Raw genomic sequence first — 22,651 nt, 5'->3', positions numbered from 1 at the left:
GCAGCTGTCGTACTCACGTTCCAGCTGCGCGTAGAATGCGTCCTTATCATCATCAGTGCTTCCGGAGTGTGGGCTATGGACGTTGATTATGCTGAAGTTGAAGAACCGGCCTTTGATCCTCAACCTGCACATTCTTTCATTGATCGGCCACCACCCAATCACGCGCCTTTGCATATCGCCCATCACTATGAAAGCTGTTCCCAGCTCGTGTGTGTTGCCGCAGCTCTGGTAGATGGTATGATTACCTCTAAACGTTCGCACCATTGATCCCTTCCAACAAACCTCCTGCAGCGCTACGATGCCGAATCCACGGTCCTTGAGCACATCGGCGAGTATGCGTGTGCTCCTGATGAAGTTGAGAGATTTGCAGTTCCACGAACCGAGTTTCCAATCGCTAGTCCCTTTTCGTCGCAGTGGTCTTCGCCGATGGTTCCGGTCCGTACTCTCTTGTTGATTGTTCGTTGCTTATGATTTTTTAAAGGCTGGCTTGCAGGGCCTGACACCAAACCCCCTAAATTTCCGGGGGACCATTCCTCCTTATTCGAAGAAACAATTGATTTTAATTGAGGAACAGATAGAAGCATGTACCACAAAACCTTCTCAGAAAAGCAAAAACGTAAAAATTTGAAGGGATTCCAAAAATTTCTTTAGTGAAAGCTAGATAACAAATGTGAGCATGTTTTGAGATACTAATAGACCAGTTATATGCATGTATGTGTGCGTATGTGTGCAAATTCTGAAATTTACTACCATATAAATCTCGCTCATTTTTAAGGTATTAAACATCATTAGTTTTACAAAATTAGGCAGCCATAAGGCAAAATATATGTTATTATTGAACGCTATTGAGTTTCGTTCAGATCAATGACTGATTAAGTTAGTTCTGGATTAATTAATATCAAGTTCTCTGGAAATTACGAGTATACATGCTGCCAGCGTTACGATAGTTTCTAACCAATCATGTTACCACATGTTACACTAGCTATTCAATCCGACGAGCGCCTGATAGATAGGCAACCTGACGTACAGTGCGGAATCATTCGTTTGTTGTCACTCAACCCATGGAATCCGCCTTTTGGTAGGCAATTAATTTGTCATTTACACTTCCAATCGCCGTGGGAGGTTGAGTAGTTTTATCTCGTTTTAAATACTGAAGTCTGAAAATATTTCCTTTTAATTAAGGAAGGGTCAAAATCTCACTGTAGGTGGATTAATCTGGGTTTTTTTTAATATAGACGGTTCATTAATTCATGCATTAAAAAAATCAAAATTTTAAACGCCTGTTGTCTGTGATTTTTTTCATCAAATGCTGTGTCTGGTTGTCTAAGGTTGTCACTGGTTTTGTTTTCTGCATCTGATAGTAAAAAAGAATTGAAGTGTCAAATATTTTATTTTTTTTGTAAGAACTTCCCCGCGTGCTGCGTCTGCTTGGCAAAGAGGGCAAACAGGGCTATTATATATAGTATACCAATAGTTTTCTTTATTAAAATTGTAATACGTCCACCATTACGCATTTTCCTCCGAGGTACCCCCTGCGGCCGCTGGTTACCAACCACCAACATTATAGCAAACAAACAAACAATAATAATAATATGTAATATTTTTTTGGTTAAATATCATGGCTGCTCATATGCACAGCACATGTTTCAAAATGGACAAATTGATATGAAATTTGTGAAAAAGAATCCACGTGTCTTGGGGGGACTCGAACCCTCAACCCCCTACTCCTCGACGTTTACTGTCATTTTTTGTATTTGTTTATTTATTTATTTGCCGCCGCCGCTGCCTAAATTTCAAAATGGATTGATCCGTCAATAAAATGGCGCACCCATACACCAAAACGAATGAAAATATTTGAATCTCGTGATTGATTCGTGGTTCAAATCCGCTATTGAGTTTCGTTCAGATCAATGACTGATTTAGTTAGTTCTGGATTACTTAAAATATAGGTCTTTGGAAATTACGAGTATTCATGATACCAGCGTTACGATAGTTACTAACCATGTTACAATAGCTATTCAATCCGCCGAGCGCCTGATGGATAGGCGGCTTGACGTACAGTGCGTTATCATTAGTTTTGTTGTAACTCAACCCATGCATTCCGCCTTTCGGTAGGCAATTAATTTGTAACTTTACACTTTCAATCACCGTGGGAAGTTGAGTAGTTTATCTCGTTTTTAATACTGGTATCTGAACATATTTCCTCATGAAGGAAGGGTCAACATCTCACTGTAGGTGGATTAATCTGGGTTTTTATTTCTGCAGCTCGGCAAAAATCCACACAAGCTGCTACGAAATGCTAATTAGCTTCTTCTATGCCTCTCGGAGATTTTTTTGGTCTCAGAAACCTTCCGAAGCGTATAGGTGGCATGTTGCTTTCCATCATCACTACAGAGAGATGAGCTCTAGACTCGACATTAAAGAAATCTGGGGTGGCATTGCGCATCTAGACTCGGAACGAGCAAATCATGTAAACTGTCATACGAAAGAGCTATCGAAAGGAGATGCACAAAGAGGCCCCAGGTTTCAATATCATTTTTATTAGGAGTTCCTGAAATAGTTATGTGGAAAAGCCTACGCATTTAAAATAGTAAACGAGGTTTTTTTCATGTACGATAATTAAGGTACACTGGGGGAAGTGGAAAAAGGGGGTAAGTGTAAAAATCGACTCGAAAAATTGGAATTGTACATACTTTACACTTTTTACCACATCATAGCATTATGGAATGTTATACTTTGATGCTCACACTAATACTATGTAGAAAAATGTATAACACATACACGGTTAACGCTTGAACTGTAATTTTAGGTTTCGCGAAAAATTGATATTTGCATTCATAAAATCAATTCTTATTTGCACCAATTGTTCTTTTTTCAAGTGAATTTATATCACAGGAGACCATTATAATACAATTAAACTAATCCCATTCAATTGGTAGTGGTTTGTACCAAGAAAGCAAATTATTCAATGATTTTACACTTACCCCAGGTATCAAACAGTGCGGGGGAAGTGGATAATGTTCTAATTACGCAATTTTTTTCTTCCCTCCAGGGTTTATTTCGATAGCTGTGAATCTTAATATGTTCCTTCTTTGTTACCATTGTGATTCCAGTGGTGATTGGACTCATATAAATGAGAAAATGCCTGATTAATCCACCTATCGGTACTGATTCCTTTCACATGTTTTACATATGAAAAAAAATATATAAGAGAGTTAAAAATAGCACTGATAGGTAAATATATTCTATAATTCACATTAATTTTTATTCATAACAAGTTTCGCCGTTGAATACATTTTTTTGCGTACAAATTGGTTAAGGACAAGTGCTTAAGAATAGCTGATAATTTTGTACGTGCTTTGCGCACACACATACATACAAATACGCACATACAGACATCATCTCGATTCGTTAAACTAAGTTGATTTAGTTTATAACCCTGTTAGTCTCATTTTTCTTTTAAAAAGTTCATCTTTGAGGCGAACATATAGACTTTACGTACACTTAGTGTTCGAGAAGGTAAAACCACCCCTCCCCTAGCTATTACGAGAAATCCTTGAGGATTTATTCCGTTAAGGTAATGATATTATTCCACAAAAGATACTCAGAGCAATTATCGTATTGATTTTAGTTATATGTAACTGCTCATCACTATTGAAGGTCAAGGCAACATGGGTTTTCCACTTACCCCATCCCACTAGGTTAAGTGGAAAAACAACTCCTAATTTTAAAATCTATTTCCATAAATTTCAAGCGACCAAAATGGAATGAATTATCGCAGAGTTGGTGCAAAATTGGCTGTTTTTGATAGCCCATTTTGATTGAACGTATTTAAATCATTTAAACTGGTTTTACACTAATTCAAACATGCACTATCGATTTTTCCTTTTCCACTTCCCCCAGTGTACCTTACATGAATTAATGAAATGAACACCTGGTGACTTTAATCCCATTTTTGCCTTTCTCGTACAACAAAGTTGTACCAGAAGGCTATAATTTCACTCCAAAAGCCACATTTTGATAGAAGGCTCGGAGACCCATAGTGTTATATACCAATCGACTCAGCTCGAAAAACTGAGCACATGTCTGACTGTGTGTGTGTGTGTAGCCCCGGGAATTTTTTATTGTTAAACACGTTTCATATAGAAGGACTTGACTGATTCGAGTGCAACTAGTTTCATTCGACGGAGAAACTTTCCTAGTTGGACACTATTGTTTTTGTTTGCTAATATCTCATGCGGTTTGAATAATATTCCTATTTTTCATTTATCAAATACGCTGTGTACATGCACTTTTTAAATCATTAATCAATTTAGCCGTGACGCAATCCATTACTCTCATAGTTGACTTATTTTTAAGCAGCGTGATATAATCGCATCAAAGCTATTAACCGCCTAAATGTAGGCAATTTACATTGCATTTACCATACTAATTCGAATTCAACACATTGAATCGAGAAAGGCATAATCACCACTGGGGGATAAATTTGGGTTTTTTTATAATTTCAAGAAATTTCAGACTTTTTCTCGCATTTACCGCATGGACTTTCAATTGACCTTTTCCGTCAAAAATTTTTATTCACTCAATCGATTCTTTGTTTTTTTTCAGGCCGGTTCACACGTGCAGCACTTTTTCGGTTTTTGTTTTCGAATTTAAAAATAGTAAGAAGCTTAACAAAATATGGGTTCTTTGGGAAAGTTGACCTTAAATAAGCCAAAGAATCGACTGAGACAATAAAACGAGATACAATTTTTGACGGGAAAGGTCATTTTATTCCCGCATTTTCCGACTCACTGGCCACCCTGTTTGGGCGAAAATGACGTTTGGCCGGAATAGTCGTTTGACAGAAAGGGTCATTTGGGCGAAATGAACAATCAACCGAAAGTTATAGGTCGGAGGGATAACTGATAAAATGTGTGATCAATGAAATCTGCTAATCAAAAGCTTGGGCAGAAAAATGGGTGATTTTTTGCTGGCGCTTGGTATGATTTGGCAAAAGCCCGGCCAATTGTGGAATTATGGTTTGTTATTGGAGGGATCCTGTTTTGTTAACGAGGATATCGTAACAAATAAATCAGTTTTTTTAACTTTATTAAAGTGTTTTTATTACGCTCCAATGAAAGTGAGTTATCGACCACGGCAGATCATCGACAACATGGAATAAGCCACATGGTTTGTTAAAAAAATATCTACTAGGAGCAGATGTTACCTTGTTAAGAGTATTCATTTGCCCGGAATATGGCAAATGAGTAGAGGACCCTTTTTTAAAGTACGCGTTTGTTAAAAATAAGGCAGAAGAGTTGATGATGTCTTCTTTAAAAGTACGCATTTTTACAGTGATGAACTCTCTAATCTACTGAAAAATCACTCAAATGAAGCATTAAAAAAAAGTACGCGTTTGCTCGGAATGGGCCAGAAAAGTATATCAAGCATAATTTTTCATAACGACGCATGTAACAATCATACGAAATCCTTCAGAGAAACTTGGCGAACCTTTTTCTTAAACGGTTTTAAAACTAAATCATTTTTCAAAAGTGTTTTGTGACTAGCAAGCATCAATACATAACACGTAATAAACGTGATTCATTTCATAGCTCTATTCTGTCCCCTAAATGTACGAAAAAGGTTGATTTCGATACATAAGACTCACACATGATTTGAATTGCCGATGATATTTGAGAATTTGAGATTTTTCCAGCACCTCAAATGGCTCTAGAAAAGAATGTATTTGCTTAAAGATTTTATAATTCTTTTAATTTTTATGCCAAAATGATAACGACCATTTAGGCATAAACATTAAAAGAATGGCCAAATGGCCCTAAAACCTTTGACTAGTTTTTGTCGCTTAACCTGTGAAAAGAGCCTACATCCATAACATAAACATTGAGAAAATCCTGGTCGAAAAAAATGCATCCCAATTTCAATTCCCATTTCGCAGGTTTATGATATTTTGAGCAGCAAAAGCTTCTTTAACCACATAATCAACAGTTTTTATTCATCCATAACTTTAATTGCATAGAAAATAACCAAAAAAGTGAAGAAATCGATGAAAGAAAAATTTAAGTCTGTTTTCATTTTTTTTTTCTCCGGAATAGGCCTTCTTGATAAGTCACTCTGTGTTTGCTTGTCATTCATAGACCCTTGGTTTATGGCATTTTTTCAAACATAAACATGGAATAAGGGAGAGAGAATCTTTCTGTCTGAGTCCGGCCTGAAGACGATTCGGAAAAAAATCCCGCTGTCGGCCCCCAAGTTGGAGAAGGCTTATTCCTGAAGGGAAAAAACGAGTGGCTTGGTCATTTTTTAGGGTGAACCTACATATATTTTGAAAATAACACGTTATAGGCCCAATCAAAATTTAGTATTTTAAAAGTAATTTAATTGAAGATGCGGGACATTTTTTACGATTAGTATCTTTTAGAGAGTGCTATCAAAGGGTATTAAAATTTAATTTGTTTACTTTTTATTGTAGTTCCTTATCAATTGTTAAGCGAGAAATGGCCATTGGCTATTCAACTCATTATGCCAAACGGCCTTATGCTAAACGACATTATGCCAACTTAAGGTACTGAAGGTCGTGCGTGGGTTCAAACCTCACCGAAAGAAAGCTTTTTTTAAAATACACATTCCGGAGTGAATATTGTACTTCCAGTTGAAAACCGAAGTGAGCTCTCGCGACAATCGAGTTTTCTCCCGTTTCCTTTTGTCGCAACTACGTCGCGACTAGTGCGCATCACGGCGCACGGCGGTGGCATAGATGCGCACTAGTCGCGATGCAGTTGCGACATCAGGAAATAAGGAAAAACTCAATCGTCGCGAGAGCTCACTTCGGTTTTCAACTGGAAGTACAATATGTAACATGTTGTGCATAAGCAGTTTTCAAAAATTATAATGTAATTTTGGAAACAACTTTTGTTCCTTTCCAAATCGATTCAACCACCGAATCGAAGTTCAAGCTTTATGCGAATGAGCATGAGCATGAGCATGATTGACCGCCCACGGTTGCTACTCCGTTATTGCCAGGTCAGCTGTAATTACACAGAGAACCAACAGATGGAGTTTGGGGCTAACATCATCTTCAATGTGTAAGAACTGGTGACCCAAAAATAAGCAATACCAGCGCCGGCCGTGTCCGAATGCAGGTCAATTAAGGAATGGGTAGGAAAATGTTGACATGATACTCGCTTTGATAGAAGCCGACGAGTCATCTGCACTTCCACGAGAAATCACTGGGATGTTGGATATATGGGGTAGGTATTGTGGCAGGGTTCGTTTTGGTAAACAATATGCCGTGTATAGCGTGTAGTTTGATCAATACAAAACACAGTCGAACGAACACTAATTATTTTAATTACCGACCGCACTAAGCAGAACAAAATTGTCGATGACCAGCCGATCTTTCTGCTAACCGCACGAAGCAGAATAACATTTTCGATGACCGACCGATCGTTCTGCTTACTGACGCGAACTGAATCTTCACTTTCTAATTAATTTACTCACCTGCACAAAGCAGAACAACATTCCGATGATCGGACGATCGTTCTGCTAACCGCACAAAGCAGAACAAATTATGCGATGACTGGCCGATCGTTCTGCCTACTAAATAAATCACGACTGTACGTAAACTCTGAATGCTGTACATTTGTCTTTCATGCAACAAACAAACATTATCTACTTTTTTCACTCAATTCCGACAGAAAATTTGATACTCCTAAATAAACGTTTCTGATGCATGTTTTCAAGTACAGCATTGCGATTAATTAAATCTATTCACATATTGACCACACAAGCACATCAAAAGCTTCTAAAAGCCTACAGCCACCGACACAACATCCCCTTCGTCATAGGGTGCGACGCAAATGCACATCACACCGTATGGGGAAGTATCAATATAAACACCAGAGGTGAGTACCTGTTACAGTTTCTCTCTTCCAAGAACATTGACATTTGTAATGTTGGTGCCAAGCCCACGTTTGAAAACTCCATTCGTCAGGAAGTTTTGGACTTGACTGTATGTAGTCGGCCTATCTCTGATAAAATAAAAAACTGGCATGTTTCTGAAGAAATATCAATGTCAGACCATAAACACATCATCTTCGAATGGGAAGGGGGACTAACGATGGAAAAAACGTTTAAAGATCCTAAGAAAACTGATTGGGAATCCTACTCAGCTATCCTACGATCCGAAGAGTACATCATAGAAAGTCACATCAAGTCCATAACACAATTGGAAGATGCGTCCAAATCCATTAAAAACAAAATCCTTAACGCCTACCAAGAGAGCTGTCCAACTAAATCAACTAGTTCGAGTAGAGACGTTCCATGGTGGAATAAAACTCTTGAGAAGCTTAGGAAAACTGCGCGTAGGGAGTTCAATCGTGCTAAGCGAACTGGCGATTGGAGCCTATACAGAAAGGCCCTTTCGAACTACAACAAAGAAATAAGGTCAGCCAAACGGAAATCGTGGATTCTAATGTGTGAAAGCATAGAGAATACACCCGTAGTGGCCAGACTCCAAAAACTCTTTCAAAAGACCACTCCAATGGTGTGGGTAGCCTGAAAGATGGATGGTTCGCTCACTGTAGAGCCTAGCGATACACTGAGCGAATTGTTAAAGATCCACTTCCTGATTCAATCCCTGAGTCGAGCATCGGCGACCAAGGCACTGGAATTGCTGTCTCAGATCCACAAGAGATCCAATCATGGGTTTCTGGGTCTAAAAAGACGCAATAAAGGTTGCAAAGGAAGCTTTCACTCGGGCCAGGGTTGAGAGGGCTGTGAGATCTTTCGAGCCATTTAAGTCTCCTGGCATGGATGGAATATTTCCAGCGTTGATCCAAAAGAGGAGAAAACACTGGTTCCACCCTTGGTTGAGATTTTTAAGGCGAGTCTGATTTTGGGCACATACCTAACGATTGGCGTCAAATCCGGGCTGTCTTCATTCCGAAGGCAGGCAAGAGAGATAAACCAACCCCAAAGCATTCAGGCCGATAAGTTTATCCTCTGTAATGCTCAAAATTATGGAAAAGGTACTATGCGAGTACATAAATCACAAATTTATGAAAGCAATGCCTTTGTCAAAAACCAATTCGCTTATCAAAGTGGAAAATCTACGATCTCGGCACTACATACGGTAGTTCAAAAATCGAAAAACACTTAATGCAAAAAGAAATTGCTCTTGTAGCATTTCTTGATATTGAGGGCGCATTCGATAACGCTTCTTATTCGTCTATAGGGTCAGCAATGTTGAGGAGAAAATTCGACCCATGCATTGTTACCTGGCATGCTATGCTAGCTAATCGGAAAATCTCCTCTGAGCTTAGCGGTTCATACATCACTGTTAAAGCAACAAGGGGGTGTCTGCAAGGCGGAGTGCTTTCTCCTTTGTTGTGGTCACTGGTGGTGGATGAGCTTCTAGACAGCTTAGAGAGAAGAGGCTTCGAAGTGGTTGGATATGCTGATGACGTTGTCATTATTGTACGAGGCAAATTCGAAAGTGTTATCGTGGAAAGAATGCAATCTGCCCTAAATCACACTTTTTCCTGGTGTCAAAAGTATCAACTAGGCATAAATCCTACAAAACTTCCATTATCCCTTTCACCAAACGGAGAAAGGTACAACTGAAACCCTTTTCTTGAATCAAACACAATTAGTTTATTCAAGTGAAGTAAAATATCTAGGTGTCATACTCGACGCAAAGCTTAATTGGAACTCTCATCTCCAATCAGTTGTGCAGAAAGGTCTCAATACACTTTGGGTTTGTTCAAAAACCCTTGGTAAAAGATGGGGCCTAAAACCAAGTATGATCATGTGGATATATAAAACCATTGTCCGTCCCAGGACAACTTACGCTTCCCTTGTCTGGTGGCCTAAAACTAATGAGGCTGCTGCAAGGGCTAAGCTCAACAAAATCCAACGCACCGCTTGCATAGCCATCACTGGTGCAGTTCGTAGTACACCCACTTTGGCCCTAGACGCAATGCTTCACCTGCCCCGGTTAGATCAATTCATAAAGCTGGAAGCGGAAAAAGTGCTCTAAGGTTAAAGAGAACAAAAACACTGCTGTCGGGAGACCTTACGGGTCACCTCAGCATATTAAATGAATTTGCCATAAATCCCGCAATAGGAATTTGTAGTGACTGGATGGAAACGGTAGTCAATTATGACTTACCTTACGATGTGTTCATTCCTTCCCGCCAGGAGTGGGAAGGAGGTGGACCCAGCGTTCCAACAGGCTCTATAAATTTCTTCACAGATGGTTCGAAAATGAATAATCTGACAGGATCCGGAATCTATGGCCCTACAACAAAAGTTTCTGTCCACTTAGGACAGTGGCCCACAGTATTTCAGGCGGAAATATATGCAATATTAGAATGCGTGTTATTATGCCTGAGGAGAAAGTATAGATTTGCAAAAATATGTATTTTCTCTGACAGCCAAGCGGCACTTAAGTCGCTTAATAACTACACTTGTAACTCAAAGCTAGTGTGGGAATGCATTCTGGCTCTGAAAAACTTATCCATACGCAATCGAGTCTACTACTATATTGGATCCCAGGACATACGGGTCTAGAGGGAAACGAGATTGCTGATGAGCTAGCCAGGAATGGATCTAATGAAAGGTTCATTGGCCCTGAGCCCTTCTGCGGGATCTCAGACTGCTCTGTAAAAATGGAACTGAACAAATATATGGTCAGTCAAATCACATCAAACACTGCACTTCCCCATACGAGCCAATCCAAAAGGCTCGTAACGATTAACCCCAAGAAAACCCAACAACTATTAGGTCTCAACAAAAGGGATCTCAACATCTACACCGGTCTAATAACTGGACACTGCCCCTGCAGATACCATCTACAAAAGATCGGAGCAATCCAAACCTCAAATTGCCGCTTCTGTGACGAGGAGAGAGAAACATCAGAACACATCCTCTGCTATTGCAGTGCACTCACCCAACGTAGGTTCAAAGTTCTCAGCAAGCCCTTTTAGGGCCTGCTGACATATGGATCTTATCCCCAAGGACGTGGTTGGCTTCATAAAGCTAGTCTCGCCAGAATGGGGAGTCACATACTGTAACTCAGGATCTCTATTCATCAATAATAGATGGTCTTGAGTTCAGTCGATACCAAGGTATCTCAGTGACAAACATGTTACTGAGATAACTTGCGTATTTCACAGTAAAAGGGTATATCACAATAGTCCTAAAATCTGGACGCAGTGATCTTCACCCGACAAACGAGGAAAAAAAAAAAAAAAAAAGCTTCTGATTCTCGCTAACATTCTGCATATCTAAAAAAAACGCACTTTGATCTATTTTCTTATCAACCTAGTAGGTACTAACATTTCTACCACTCTTCAATGAATCAGCTATGTTTAAGGCTTAAATGTATTTTCTACTAACGAAAAGGAAAGCGAGGAAGATAGTTGACAAAAGAGATATATTTGAAATAGGCATTGAGGAGGAAGATTTAAAGATAGTCAAAATAGAAGGCAAGCAAAGGCCAATATGAATATATATTGTGAAATGTACCTTCGTAAATCGGATTTGTCTTGCTCCAATCCACCTTCAATAATCTACTACATTCCGGCACTATATTTTTCGCGAATCGGAAAATATATCAGTGAATAACACAATGCACAATTATTCAATGAATGTACAATAATTAAAAATGACATATTAAAAAGAAAATGCAAAATTAGATGATAAAATTTTAATTTGAGAGGACGATTTTTTTCTTTTCCGCCATTACATATTTGTCTTACCTGCAATCGTTATCTAAATTATTCCCGGCAAAAATTATGAATATCATGAAATATTATGAACATGATATAAGAAACAAAATGTATGAACGAATAGAAAGAACATAAAAGAAAATAGTAAAATAATTTTTGAACGTATACAAGGAGTATTCAACAAAATATAATAAATCACCCGTATTCCTGTTTACACTCGACCGATACTTTCAAACGAATCTGATTCATTTTAATGAATTTTCCATTTGATTTTGCTGGTGTTAAGAAAAATATAAGTCAACTTTCGTTCGAATAAACAAACGAACTAGGGGAAAATATAATGAAAATAACGAAAAAGTTAAACTATTAAAAAATTATTGTTACATTCAGACTTGAAAAGCACTGAGGATAACTTCACAACCGAGACTGAAACACGCATCCGTTAAATTGCAATCGGTGCGTGGTGCAGCTACTTGTCTTCAAAAGATAAGGGAAGACATTATACTGAAAAAATAGTCATATAACTGTCTATTGAACCATGACAATATGTTTTGGTTCGGTGTCCTAATTAAAAACCTCAAACAACCTCATAGATTATTTCTAAGCATAAGTCAAATCACAGCATTAATAGACATATACATATAGGGTAAGATACCCAGAAATCGCCCCGTTCCCAGCTTCCGCCCACTCATCTCAAAATCCCCATCTCTCGCAAACCAGTTGTTGAAAACAGTTACAGTTAAAGTTTTTCCATACAAGCATCAATCAATTTTGAAAAAACCTGAACCTCACCTGTTTCCAACAACCAGTCTTCGAGAAACGAAGGCTCCAAAATAGGCGGGCGAAAACTGGGGGGAGGGCGATTTCTGGGTGTCTTACCCTAATAAAAATTTAAAACATTTAGCCGTCATGCATCTAACTATGGTGATGACAAGCCGGAAGAACACGGTAGCGTTGTGAATCTACCGGAAAACAAATTATATCCGAACAGCGTATTCATTTCACGTTTTGTGTTCTTTGGTTTTACGTAAATAAAGTTTTTTTTAAACTTACCAAATTTTGGATTGCACTTACGGACCCGTTTACATATCCCTACTGCTCCTGCCACAAAAACTGGTGCTCACCAGTTCTGCATCTGACTTCATCTCGTCCTGGGAAGCATAGACTTGAAATTTCCCCTCGAAGTAGCTCGAAAATGACATCTTCGTGTACGAGGAAGGCAAATAATTGTCCACTAACGCAATCTTCAATCTTCCGGTTTTCTCGTGATGGTTGCCGGAATGAAGTGCGTTGGATGATCGGACGCTTGGCTGACATTCAGTTCTTCGTTTTTCATTAACTGCACAGACGCACGGAGACATTGTATTTCATCCTTTTCTTCCTCTAGCCAGTCATTTGTTCACGAGTGGTTTTTCTTGAAGATGACTTGACTATGACCAAATAATAATTACAAGAATTTCAAGAAATTCTGAAGTCTTTAAAAGTTTTTTGACGTGCGGAAAACTTTAGCATCCGCTCTTGAACACGGCTTCCTGCGATCTCTCAAGCTTTATGCGAATGGGAAATAAAAAATAAAAATTACAATTGTGATTACGTAAAATAAAATACTAAAAAAACATTCCCATTAATTTAAAGAAATGACTCCATTCAACACCATTTCCAAGCAAACAATAAATCAACAAACTACTCCAAAAATAATCATTCATCTTTTCCCCTGAATCCGCCGTGTTCCGGCTTCCAATTAGATTCGGTTCCGCAAACATTACGACAACAAGAACAGCCAGCTCGGATTCCAACTGGTTTAGCGGTATGATGGCTGCAGTTGTACAACCAAAACAATAAACCCCCGCTAGGAGAGACGGGCGACAGAGTAGAGAGTGCGCGCCCGGGAACTGAACCGTGTCGATAACAATGGCCCATTCGAGGTTCGAGCTTGACCACCGTCTGACGGGACGGAACAAAACGCCGGTTCTAAACTAGAAGATTCCGACTGGGCGCGACCAACATCCGCGGGATGGTTCAAGGTCATTAATTCGCCGTTTGTGATATCCCGAACCGGGTGTGGTGCAGAAAGGGTTTAAGCCAATATTGGGGAGGGTCCTTACCTTCAGTGCATTCAAATCGATATCGTCCAGTGAGCAGTTCACAGACTGGGGCATCATTTGATGCGCCATTTTGACGTAATCGTTGTCGTCGTCGTTGTCGTCGACGTCGATTCCCTGCTACTAGTCCGTTCCGGTTCTGCTTAGTCTACGGATGATGGCGCGGCGCTCTCAGTGACGGCGAACCAACGACACGACAATGATTGTGCCCGATGATGACTGGCGTGTTGGGTCGTGGTGGTGGGATAGAATCCACAAAACCACACCGAGAAGAACCGATTCGGAACTGATTCCGTCGCAACAAAACGCACCACACCGTTCAGTCTGAATGTGAATGTAAGCAACTTATACGCGTATATCTGCACAGGGAACCACTTCCTGTGCGAGTGTATTCGTCTCCTCGGTTCGCGGGGATGATGTGTGTTGATTTTTCTTCACTCCGCACTGAACTAGCCTTCCTCTGTGCGAGGATGAATATTCTTCACCGAAAGAACACTTTGATTCGCACTTCTGAAGGGGGAGGGCGGTGACGGCGATACGGGGTTTCTTCTTATTCCAACAGAACACTCCCTGAATAACACGACGGCACCGAAATTCCGGTTCTTCACCACTGCGGAATCCAATCCAATACACTATCCTCGCAGAGAAACGACGACGGGCACCACCCGGAAAACACTTCCAACACAACCCAGATCAGGGATCAATTGGTTCCACAAATTGAAAACATTTTCCAAATTGCCACCTTATTATAACTTCCTGCTTCTACTGCTGCTGTGCTGCGATGGGGAACGATCAAACGGGGGGAAATTATTAAAGAACACTCCTTATTATAGATGGGCCCAATTCGCAATCAACACAATCTCTAGCGGTGCGACGAGAATGCATATCTAATGTGACAAGTGAAAAGGGTTTATGTGTGACAGATGGATACTTGTGTTATGTTATAAAGACTTTTACTGGTGATAAATTTGGTTTGAAGCTTGTTCAATGGAATGTTTATCGGAAGACACGTTTGTACTAATTCATCCCATTATTTAACGGCCTATCATGTATCACGAGATAGAAACGCCTATTTTGACCTCATCGAGTAGAATGATGTATGGCGTGTCTGAGAAAATAAACCTTTTTGTGGAAGGGATTATGCATTGATCGGAAAAACAAGCTAAGAGCCGAAACAATTTTAATGTGGTTTAGAAATCTCGCAATTAATAACTGTGGGAGTGCTGATTGAACTCTTATCTGCGAGGCGACAATGTCCCCGTGGGGGTTGTAATGCCAACAAAAAGAAGCTTATGAAGATTCCTGCGATTTTGAATCCTTGAAGTTCAAGTTCTAGAAGTAGGCCAAACAGCATTTATTTTTTGAAACTCTAAATTTTTGCAAATCTTATTAAGTATATCAGTTGCTTATTCTGCAATTCAGAATCAATTCGCAGCTTACACAGCTCAGAATTCAACATTAATCAACATTCTCCTCCCATTGGTTTTCTATGGTCTAATAAACTTTGTGGAATGTTTATCTTCTTTCAAAAATTCTCACCGACTCCCTAGAATAGACATCTAGACTGCATTGACTTCTACGAATCTACAAATCTTCAGAAACTTTCCGGAAATTTTGGAAACTGGTAATATTTAGAAAATTCAGTAATATTGAAGTAACGAGTCTTGAAGGCTAAAGAGGCTATAGCTCATACATTTATTTTATCTATTTTACTTGTTTGTCAAGTTCTGTGAAAATTTCACAAAAAAATCTTAATAAAACATTTAGATTACTTTTGAATTTTTTTTACCAAAATCTAAAATAATTTTCAATAAATCTCAAAAGAAAACAGAGATTCAAAAATGATTTCTGACGAATGTCCTTGGCACTTTGTGTTGTGACTCTGTGAAAGTTTGTGCAAAATAGTTTTGAACAGAAGTAATGCAGAAATTGGGGTGAAATTTTTGAAAAAATGCATGCAAGACTTAGTTGTGTTGTACACAGTGTGTTAGTGTGTACTATAGTAAGTAAGTTGCGTTGATGATACGCAATAATTTTACACTCATATGAATCACGTTTTCTTTGGTTTTGCCATTTTTTTTCTAAAACATTCCACTAAACCAGCTTTACACATCATTCTCCAATTTTGTTGTAAAAATAGATAGTAATTTTTCAAAAGTCACACTAGATTTCCTCTCCACCAAAAAGAAAAGCAATTTTCTGTTCCAATCCATTTATGAAATCCTGTAAGAATCCACACTTTTCGACACAGAATCCCACAATATCCGTTCAGGGCACCGACGATAATCCGTGGAAACTGTATCCGCCGAGGGACCACATCGATGGACAACGGTTCCCGAATCCGACTTGATTCTGCAGCAGCGCGACGACGATACGGCGAAAATTTACTTCTGATTAATCAGGAAAGTCTCACACAAAAATACACAATCCAGTCCAAACACACGCACACCCACAACGAAGCGTCGCGCCGCATACCAACACCATCCGACTGGGACGTCGTCGTGCTTTTTAGCATGGCGAAGCACGCACACCATCAGATGGTCCACCGCTACTCTTGCGTGTGCTCCACACACAAAACGGGAATCGCACCACACAGTGGACTCGGTTGAATGGTGCGGGCGGGTGTTAGCGGTGGGTGGCGAACGATCTTCCAGCACTGATTTTTTCACAATCGACGACGGCGATGATGACTACTCCGATGGGAGATCTCCACCCTCATTTTTTCACCAACCGAAAAAAAACTCGTTTCGCGACAAATCCAACACCCGCAACGCGGTTCAATCCGGAAACCAAAATCCCTTTCCTTCCGCAATGCACTTACTTTGCTACAACGCAGAGAACTACGACTAAAAACACACAAAGCCAACACTCTCGGTTTGATGATTGAATATGAAAAATGATGACAGAAGACGGCACTGGCAGAGAGATACGACGGTGGACCTCCTGCTCGAACGTTTGCACTTTGCTGTCTGGCTGATTTGAGTTGAGCCGACAGACGACGATCCCGCAAATGAACTGCGGGCGGAACCACCACCACCACCAGCGTCGGTGTCAAACTCAAGGCGGTCTGCAATGAGCGAGAAAGAGACGGGGAGTTGGAAAAGGCCTTTTAAAGCGGAAATGTGTGCGTGAGAATGATAGAATGGCAGTAAACGGTTCTGTTATGAATGAAGCACATCAGGCTGACAGATGGTGACGTAATAACGGTACACTTTGTACGGGGGGTCTCTGCGACATAAACCATGACACTGAAAACTCAATGCAACTAAAATAATGATTCAAAAAGTTTTGATTGTTTTCATTATTGCCTAATATGAATTTAATTTATATTATTAAGAGCAAGATTACCGGTGGTGAGTTTAAGCCGTTTGGCAGCGCAGTATCATTACTTGACATTTTACCGGTCGCTACTAAACGCGCTGCTATAACAATAGCGCGACTGACAGGTGACCAAATTTGGTAGTGCGATAAGAGCGCTGCTGCTATTTGATGAACTGTCAACTGTCAAACGTCACCGGTACGGAATACAGCAACCAAATTGAGAGCGGAAAATAGTGACCGATACATGTGAAAATCCGATTATACTTTATTAACTCCGATCTATCCAGCTTTCCACGCTCGGTAATGGCGGCTTGTCGATGTGTAAAAATCAATCGGCTGCTGTACTTTTTGACACTAGCGAAAAGGCCTTTTTTTCCCTTCCCCTCACCCAGGAACGCCAGTGGGCTTTCCTCCAGCTAGTGTCAAACAGTACAGTGACCGATTGATTTTTACACACCGACAAACCGCCATTACCAAGCGTGGAAAGCTGGATACAGCGTGGTCTACACTGAGGAAAATGGACGTATGATTTTCAATCAAACGCCTTATGAAAATTTGCCACAAGGAATCGGTATGAATGTCAATATGTTGCCTTATGAATGAGGATTTTCATTCGAAAAAAAGTGAAGTGCTGCAGACTGGGTTCGAACCATGGACGTCGGGGTTGGGAGGCCGGTATGTAGACCACACGTCCATCGACGCTTGATTACTCAGGAAGCTAACTGCGTATAAGCACGATGAGGTTTCAGCAGGCGACGGTCAAATGGTGTTATCGTGTTGATATGGTCGATATTCATTGGTTGTTGATGCAGTTATTTGCGGCTCAATTTTGGTGTTTTGTTCCGGAACGAATGAATGAACAAGCTGTTGAATTTGTTCATTGCGGGGTTTAATGTGTACCAGGCTACGACGATACTCCCTTCCGTTAGCAGCAACGGCGTAGGATCGATCATTCAGTCGCTTCGAAATGGTGCCTGGAGTCCACAACTTGGATGTTTCCGGAGTCAGCTGTACGAAGACAGGGGATCCAGTTTCTATATTTGGTAGGTTTCGAGATTTCTTGTCGTATTTGTATTTTATTTTTCTTCTGTTGTCCTCGATACTTTCAGGAACATTTTCCACAATTCTTGGTCGCAAATTTTCAGCACTGCAAGGAATACCGCATCGCGTTGAGCGAGAAAACAAACGGGCCGTAGGACTAGATCCGATTTTATTGGGGATGTTCCTCCAGTGCAACAACGCATACCAGAAGTTATTTCCTGTTTCCGTGGCCTTTAATAGCAACCGTTTGGCTATCTTTACGGCCGCTTCCGCCTTCCCATTCGCTTGTTGATGGTGTGGTGCAGAGGTTACCAACTCGAAGTCCCAATTTTTCGCGAACTCAACCTTTTGCCGGTTTACGAAATTCGTTGCATTGTCCATCAGCACCCTTTGAGGTATCCCGTGCCTTGAAAAATTTTGTTGACAAGCCGATATTACGGATTGGGGCGTAAGATCCTTCAAGACATTCACCTCAAAAAAGTCGGAATAATGATCAACGGTGACCAGAAAAGCTCGTTTGCGTCTCTCATATTCGGCAAAAAATACGTCCATAGAAATTAGTTGGAATTGATGTATCGGAATACAGGGGCTTTTCATGGGTGGATTCGGCTGTGATACGGAAAACTTACCACACACTTCGCAGTTCTTCACTACTTCCTTAATTTGCGAGCTCATGCCGGGCCAGAAGAGGTTGGCTGGAGCCAATTTGAGTGTTGGTTCGATTCCATTGTGACTCACATGTTTTCAGCCTACGACGCAAGATATGTGGCACTAAAATGCGGTCTCCTCTAAAGATAATCCCATTTTGAGTTGTTAACTCAACACGGCAGCTGTGATAAATCTTTACAGTATCGGGCACTCCGTCGATTGAATCTGGCCAACCTTTTTTCACAAAATGGATAATCTGCTGCATTGACTGGTCCTTCGCTGTCTCTTCGATTATTTCACTCAGCCGCCTATCCGAGATGCTCAAAAACTGATTCAACTCAAGTTTTCAATCTCTCTAAAGATTTTGAAAATACTTAGCTTCTTATATCGATCCGTCGATTGCTCATCAGTCACGGGTGCTCGGGATAGCGCATCGGCTACGACATTTTCCTTCCCAGTAACGAACTCCAGTGAAAGATTGTAGCGTTGCAGACTAAGGGTCTGTCTCAATTGGAGAATTAAACTGAAATTAAACTTAAAAGTGACATTTCAATAATTATCAAATAACCCTGCTCGCAGAGCAAGATTACTTTTGACAGATATCGAATCATTTTGCATCGATGTCTTATTGGAATTGCTGGGCAGCACCAGCCATTCTTATTACCGGGTTATTTGCTAATTTTCGAACTGTCACTTTTAAGTTTAATTTTCCAAATGAGACAGACCCTAAATTGAAAACATTTGCACTCAGATTCGGTATAAATCTGCTAAGATAGTTCACCATCGGTTCATCGATGAACCTCCTTGCGATCCGATGGTACCGGGTAGTTACGAATGGTCGAAATCTTGCTGGCAGCTTTTATCGGTCAAAATGTGTCCGTAGAATTTGACGGCAGTCTGACATAGCACAATGGGGAAATCCGATTTCAAAGGTGGAAAAAATTGATAACTTTCTTCACGAACAACTTACAGAAGAGATCAAGAGCTTATTCGAAAGGGAATTTTGCAAAGAATTTAGTGAGTGCTGTTTCTTGGACGTGGAACGCTTCGGTATGTAGTTATTGAGCTCGTTTTGCCCTAATGCCCCATATATCGCGAGTTTCCAAACTATTTGTCATTTTATCTTTAAGACATTGTTCTAAAATTGTGTTTATCTGTTCACTGTGGATCCATAGAAGGGGGGGCAAAACGAGCTTAATAACTACAAACAGAAGTGTCTCACGTCTAAAAAACATCTCAAACTGAATTTCTTGGAAAACTCCCTTTCGAATAAGCCCTTAATCATCTATCCCGCATAATTAAAAACAATCTACCATACTATTGTTACAATACACATGAAATAAGCAATATTGTTACTATCTACCTCATCGTCGATTTAAAATATGACCATATGTTGATCTATAATCAAAATTATACAACATTTCTAATCTACTATACCACATGAAATTATTTCAAAGTTTATTTTTACTTTACAATTTTTTATCATAAATTATTTGAAAGAAAATGATAAATAATTGTAAAATGGTTTGTAACTCACACAGTTACAATGTTGTTTGTAGCATGGATATAATTACGTATCATCAAAAGCTAGAATTATTCCGTTGCGATTTTACGCACACATTAGAAATCTTATAATTTAATGATACAAATAAGGTAAACGTGTACGTTGTTCAACCAGTATTTGTTTGTCTTTTATCAGATACCATAAATCATTTCTCGTGTGGCTGCCATACTTAATTTCAGTGAGATGCATACGGGTGCGCTTGAAGCAGGCAATTTGACAAGCAATTTTTATACATAACTAATTACAGGTTTATTTAAAAATATTTACGTCGTGCACAAAAATAAAACCAGACATAGGTAAGTAATGGAAATTAGACAGTACTAATAATTTAAATAAAATACCATCACATTAATTTGATATCTTTTTCCAGTCCATCTGAGGGCGAGTTTTTCTTGTACTTTGAGACCATTGAATATGAATTTGTCTTGCAAGCAATAGCCTTCATTGGTAAGTATTTTTACCCACGCAATCATCAACAAATTTATAATTATGTGATTTTTTTCTCAGTTCTCCCTACGGATGCGGCTTCCCGGATGCAGCTCCTGGATGCGTCTTCCCGGATGCAGCTTCCCGGATACTTCTTCCCTTGGCTCTACCAAAACACAATCTAATGCATTAGTTGGATTAAAAAGGATACACATAGTAATAAAAATGGTTTAAATAGACAGTAATGAAATTTGTATATTGCGTTTGTTATAAAAAAGTAAGAAAACATCCAAATACTCTTCAATTTATTGAAAGATAGCACATATGGTACATCGACATTTTTATTTTGTATCATACTATTATTTACACACTACGTGTCATATTGTTTGTCAATTGTTTTTATCTCAAAAAAGGGATTATATCTAAACCGTACTACATAATGTGAAGCAAAAATAATGTATTGAAAAATGTCGATTTTTTTACTGTAATTATACTTAACCGCCTATTACCCATATAGTCAATTAGCTATAAACAACATATCATACTGTTGAAACCAGTTATGTTGAGGTTAGTTTATCTTCATTATTCAGAACAGTCCGAATAGTAGGGTTACTGTTCTTTATGGTCATGTATGATCTGAGAGATGGTCCAACTATGGTTCAAGTTTATGCGGGATGTGCGTCGTCTGTGAAAAATGTTATCCAATTTTGAATAAAAAAAAAAATTAAATGAGCTGTATGACCCCTAAATCCCCTATAATTCAATATTGTTAATGAATTATATGATTATTTGTTATTTTTCTTATATCATTGGAAAATATCGACTAAATTAACATTACTACATCATTTCCTTGCTCGAAATCATTGAGCTATATTATTTTATAGGGGAATTTGGGCAAAAAGGTAAGAAAAAAGAGTATCTCCCATCACCTCCTATCTATGATCACATCAAGGCTCATAACATATGACTATTCTTGTCTAGTAGTGCTCTCGGGTACGGTTTGGAAATGTTTGGCATCGGTGCTATTCAAAAGTTTTAAAAAATCGTTTTTTACTCAACAAATAACCAAATAAAACATTTGTGAAACGATTTATTTAATTAATTTTCGTTCAGCAAACATTTGTCAATATCTGTTCAACACTTTGGGACAATAATATCAACACTTATCTGTAAATATGACTATTTTTTACAGAATACATGAAAATTGCACATAAAATGCACTTTGATGCTTATTTGACCCCAAAATCCCTTAAATTACTAACTTTTACCAACAAAATATATTTAGTGCCCTTCTATGGATCCACAGTGAACAGATAAACACAATTTTAGAACAATGTCTTAAAGATAAAATGACAAATAGTTTGGAAACTCGCGATATATGGGGCATTAGGGCAAAACGAGCTCAATAACTACATACCGAAGCGTTCCACGTCCATGAAACAGCACTCACTGAATTCTTTGCAAAATTCCCTTTCGAATAAGCTCTTGATCTCTTCTGTAAGTTGTTCGTGAAGAAAGTTATCAATTTTTTCCACCTTTGAAATCGGATTTCCCCATTGTGCATAGGTTCATTTTCTCACGATTGAGCTTTACATTGTGCTCTTCCAATCGATAGAACAACTTTTCGAGGCACATGTTGTGATTTGCCAAAGCTTCTTCCAACGTATCTCCTATACCGAAAATCAGAATATCATCCGCGATGCACTCAACGCCCTCCAGGCCTTGGATGATCTCTTGAAGCTTCATTTGGAATATTTCGGGAGCCGGTGCAATACCAAATGGTAGCCGCATCCATCGGTATCGTCCGAAAGGGGTCC

The 22,651-nt window shown here is 39.3% G+C and overlaps 2 protein-coding genes and 1 long non-coding RNA gene across 14 annotated transcripts in view; 1 reads left to right on the top strand and 2 right to left on the bottom strand.

The window, feature by feature from the left end:
* The window catches only part of LOC134209556 (serine/threonine-protein kinase mig-15), a 269,786-nt gene extending 252,972 nt beyond the window's left edge, over window positions 1–16,814 (bottom strand). For 9 of the 12 annotated variants that reach the window (XM_062685542.1, XM_062685552.1, XM_062685554.1 and 6 more), the window contains exons 1-2: window positions 16,656–16,814; window positions 13,838–14,610 (exon numbers count right to left, since the gene is read on the bottom strand). In XM_062685542.1, the coding sequence (XP_062541526.1) occupies window positions 13,838–13,906 (69 nt within the window). In that variant the 5' untranslated portion in view covers window positions 13,907–14,610; window positions 16,656–16,814. Of the gene's footprint in view, window positions 1–13,837; window positions 14,611–16,073; window positions 16,248–16,655 lie in introns of those variants that run through there. The other 3 variants (XM_062685544.1, XM_062685543.1, XM_062685545.1) reach the window with 3 other exon arrangements.
* Window positions 16,815–17,914: 1,100 nt separating this feature from the next.
* On the bottom strand, window positions 17,915–18,871 carry LOC134209069 (uncharacterized). Its single transcript, XM_062685050.1, has one exon. It carries the CDS (start codon window positions 18,869–18,871, stop codon window positions 17,915–17,917), a length of 957 nt encoding a protein of 318 aa, XP_062541034.1.
* Window positions 18,872–20,570: 1,699 nt separating this feature from the next.
* LOC134214628 (uncharacterized) lies at window positions 20,571–21,082 on the top strand. The gene is made up of 3 exons (XR_009979858.1): window positions 20,571–20,704; window positions 20,779–20,855; window positions 20,916–21,082. It is a non-coding gene; the product is annotated as an uncharacterized LOC134214628 (long non-coding RNA).
* The last annotated feature ends 1,569 nt before the right edge of the window (window positions 21,083–22,651 follow it).

Source organism: Armigeres subalbatus, chromosome 2 (genome assembly GCF_024139115.2).
Source record: "Armigeres subalbatus isolate Guangzhou_Male chromosome 2, GZ_Asu_2, whole genome shotgun sequence".
NCBI classification, from domain to species: domain Eukaryota; kingdom Metazoa; phylum Arthropoda; class Insecta; order Diptera; family Culicidae; genus Armigeres; species Armigeres subalbatus.
Note: the sequence above shows the minus strand (reverse complement) of the source record. Positions and strands in the feature narration are given on the sequence as shown.

Bases quoted from the DNA above. Each gene is read 5' to 3' on its own strand.
- LOC134209069 (XM_062685050.1), bottom strand. From the start codon at position 18,871: ATGAGCTCGCAAATTAAGGAAGTAGTGAAGAACTGCGAAGTGTGTGGT.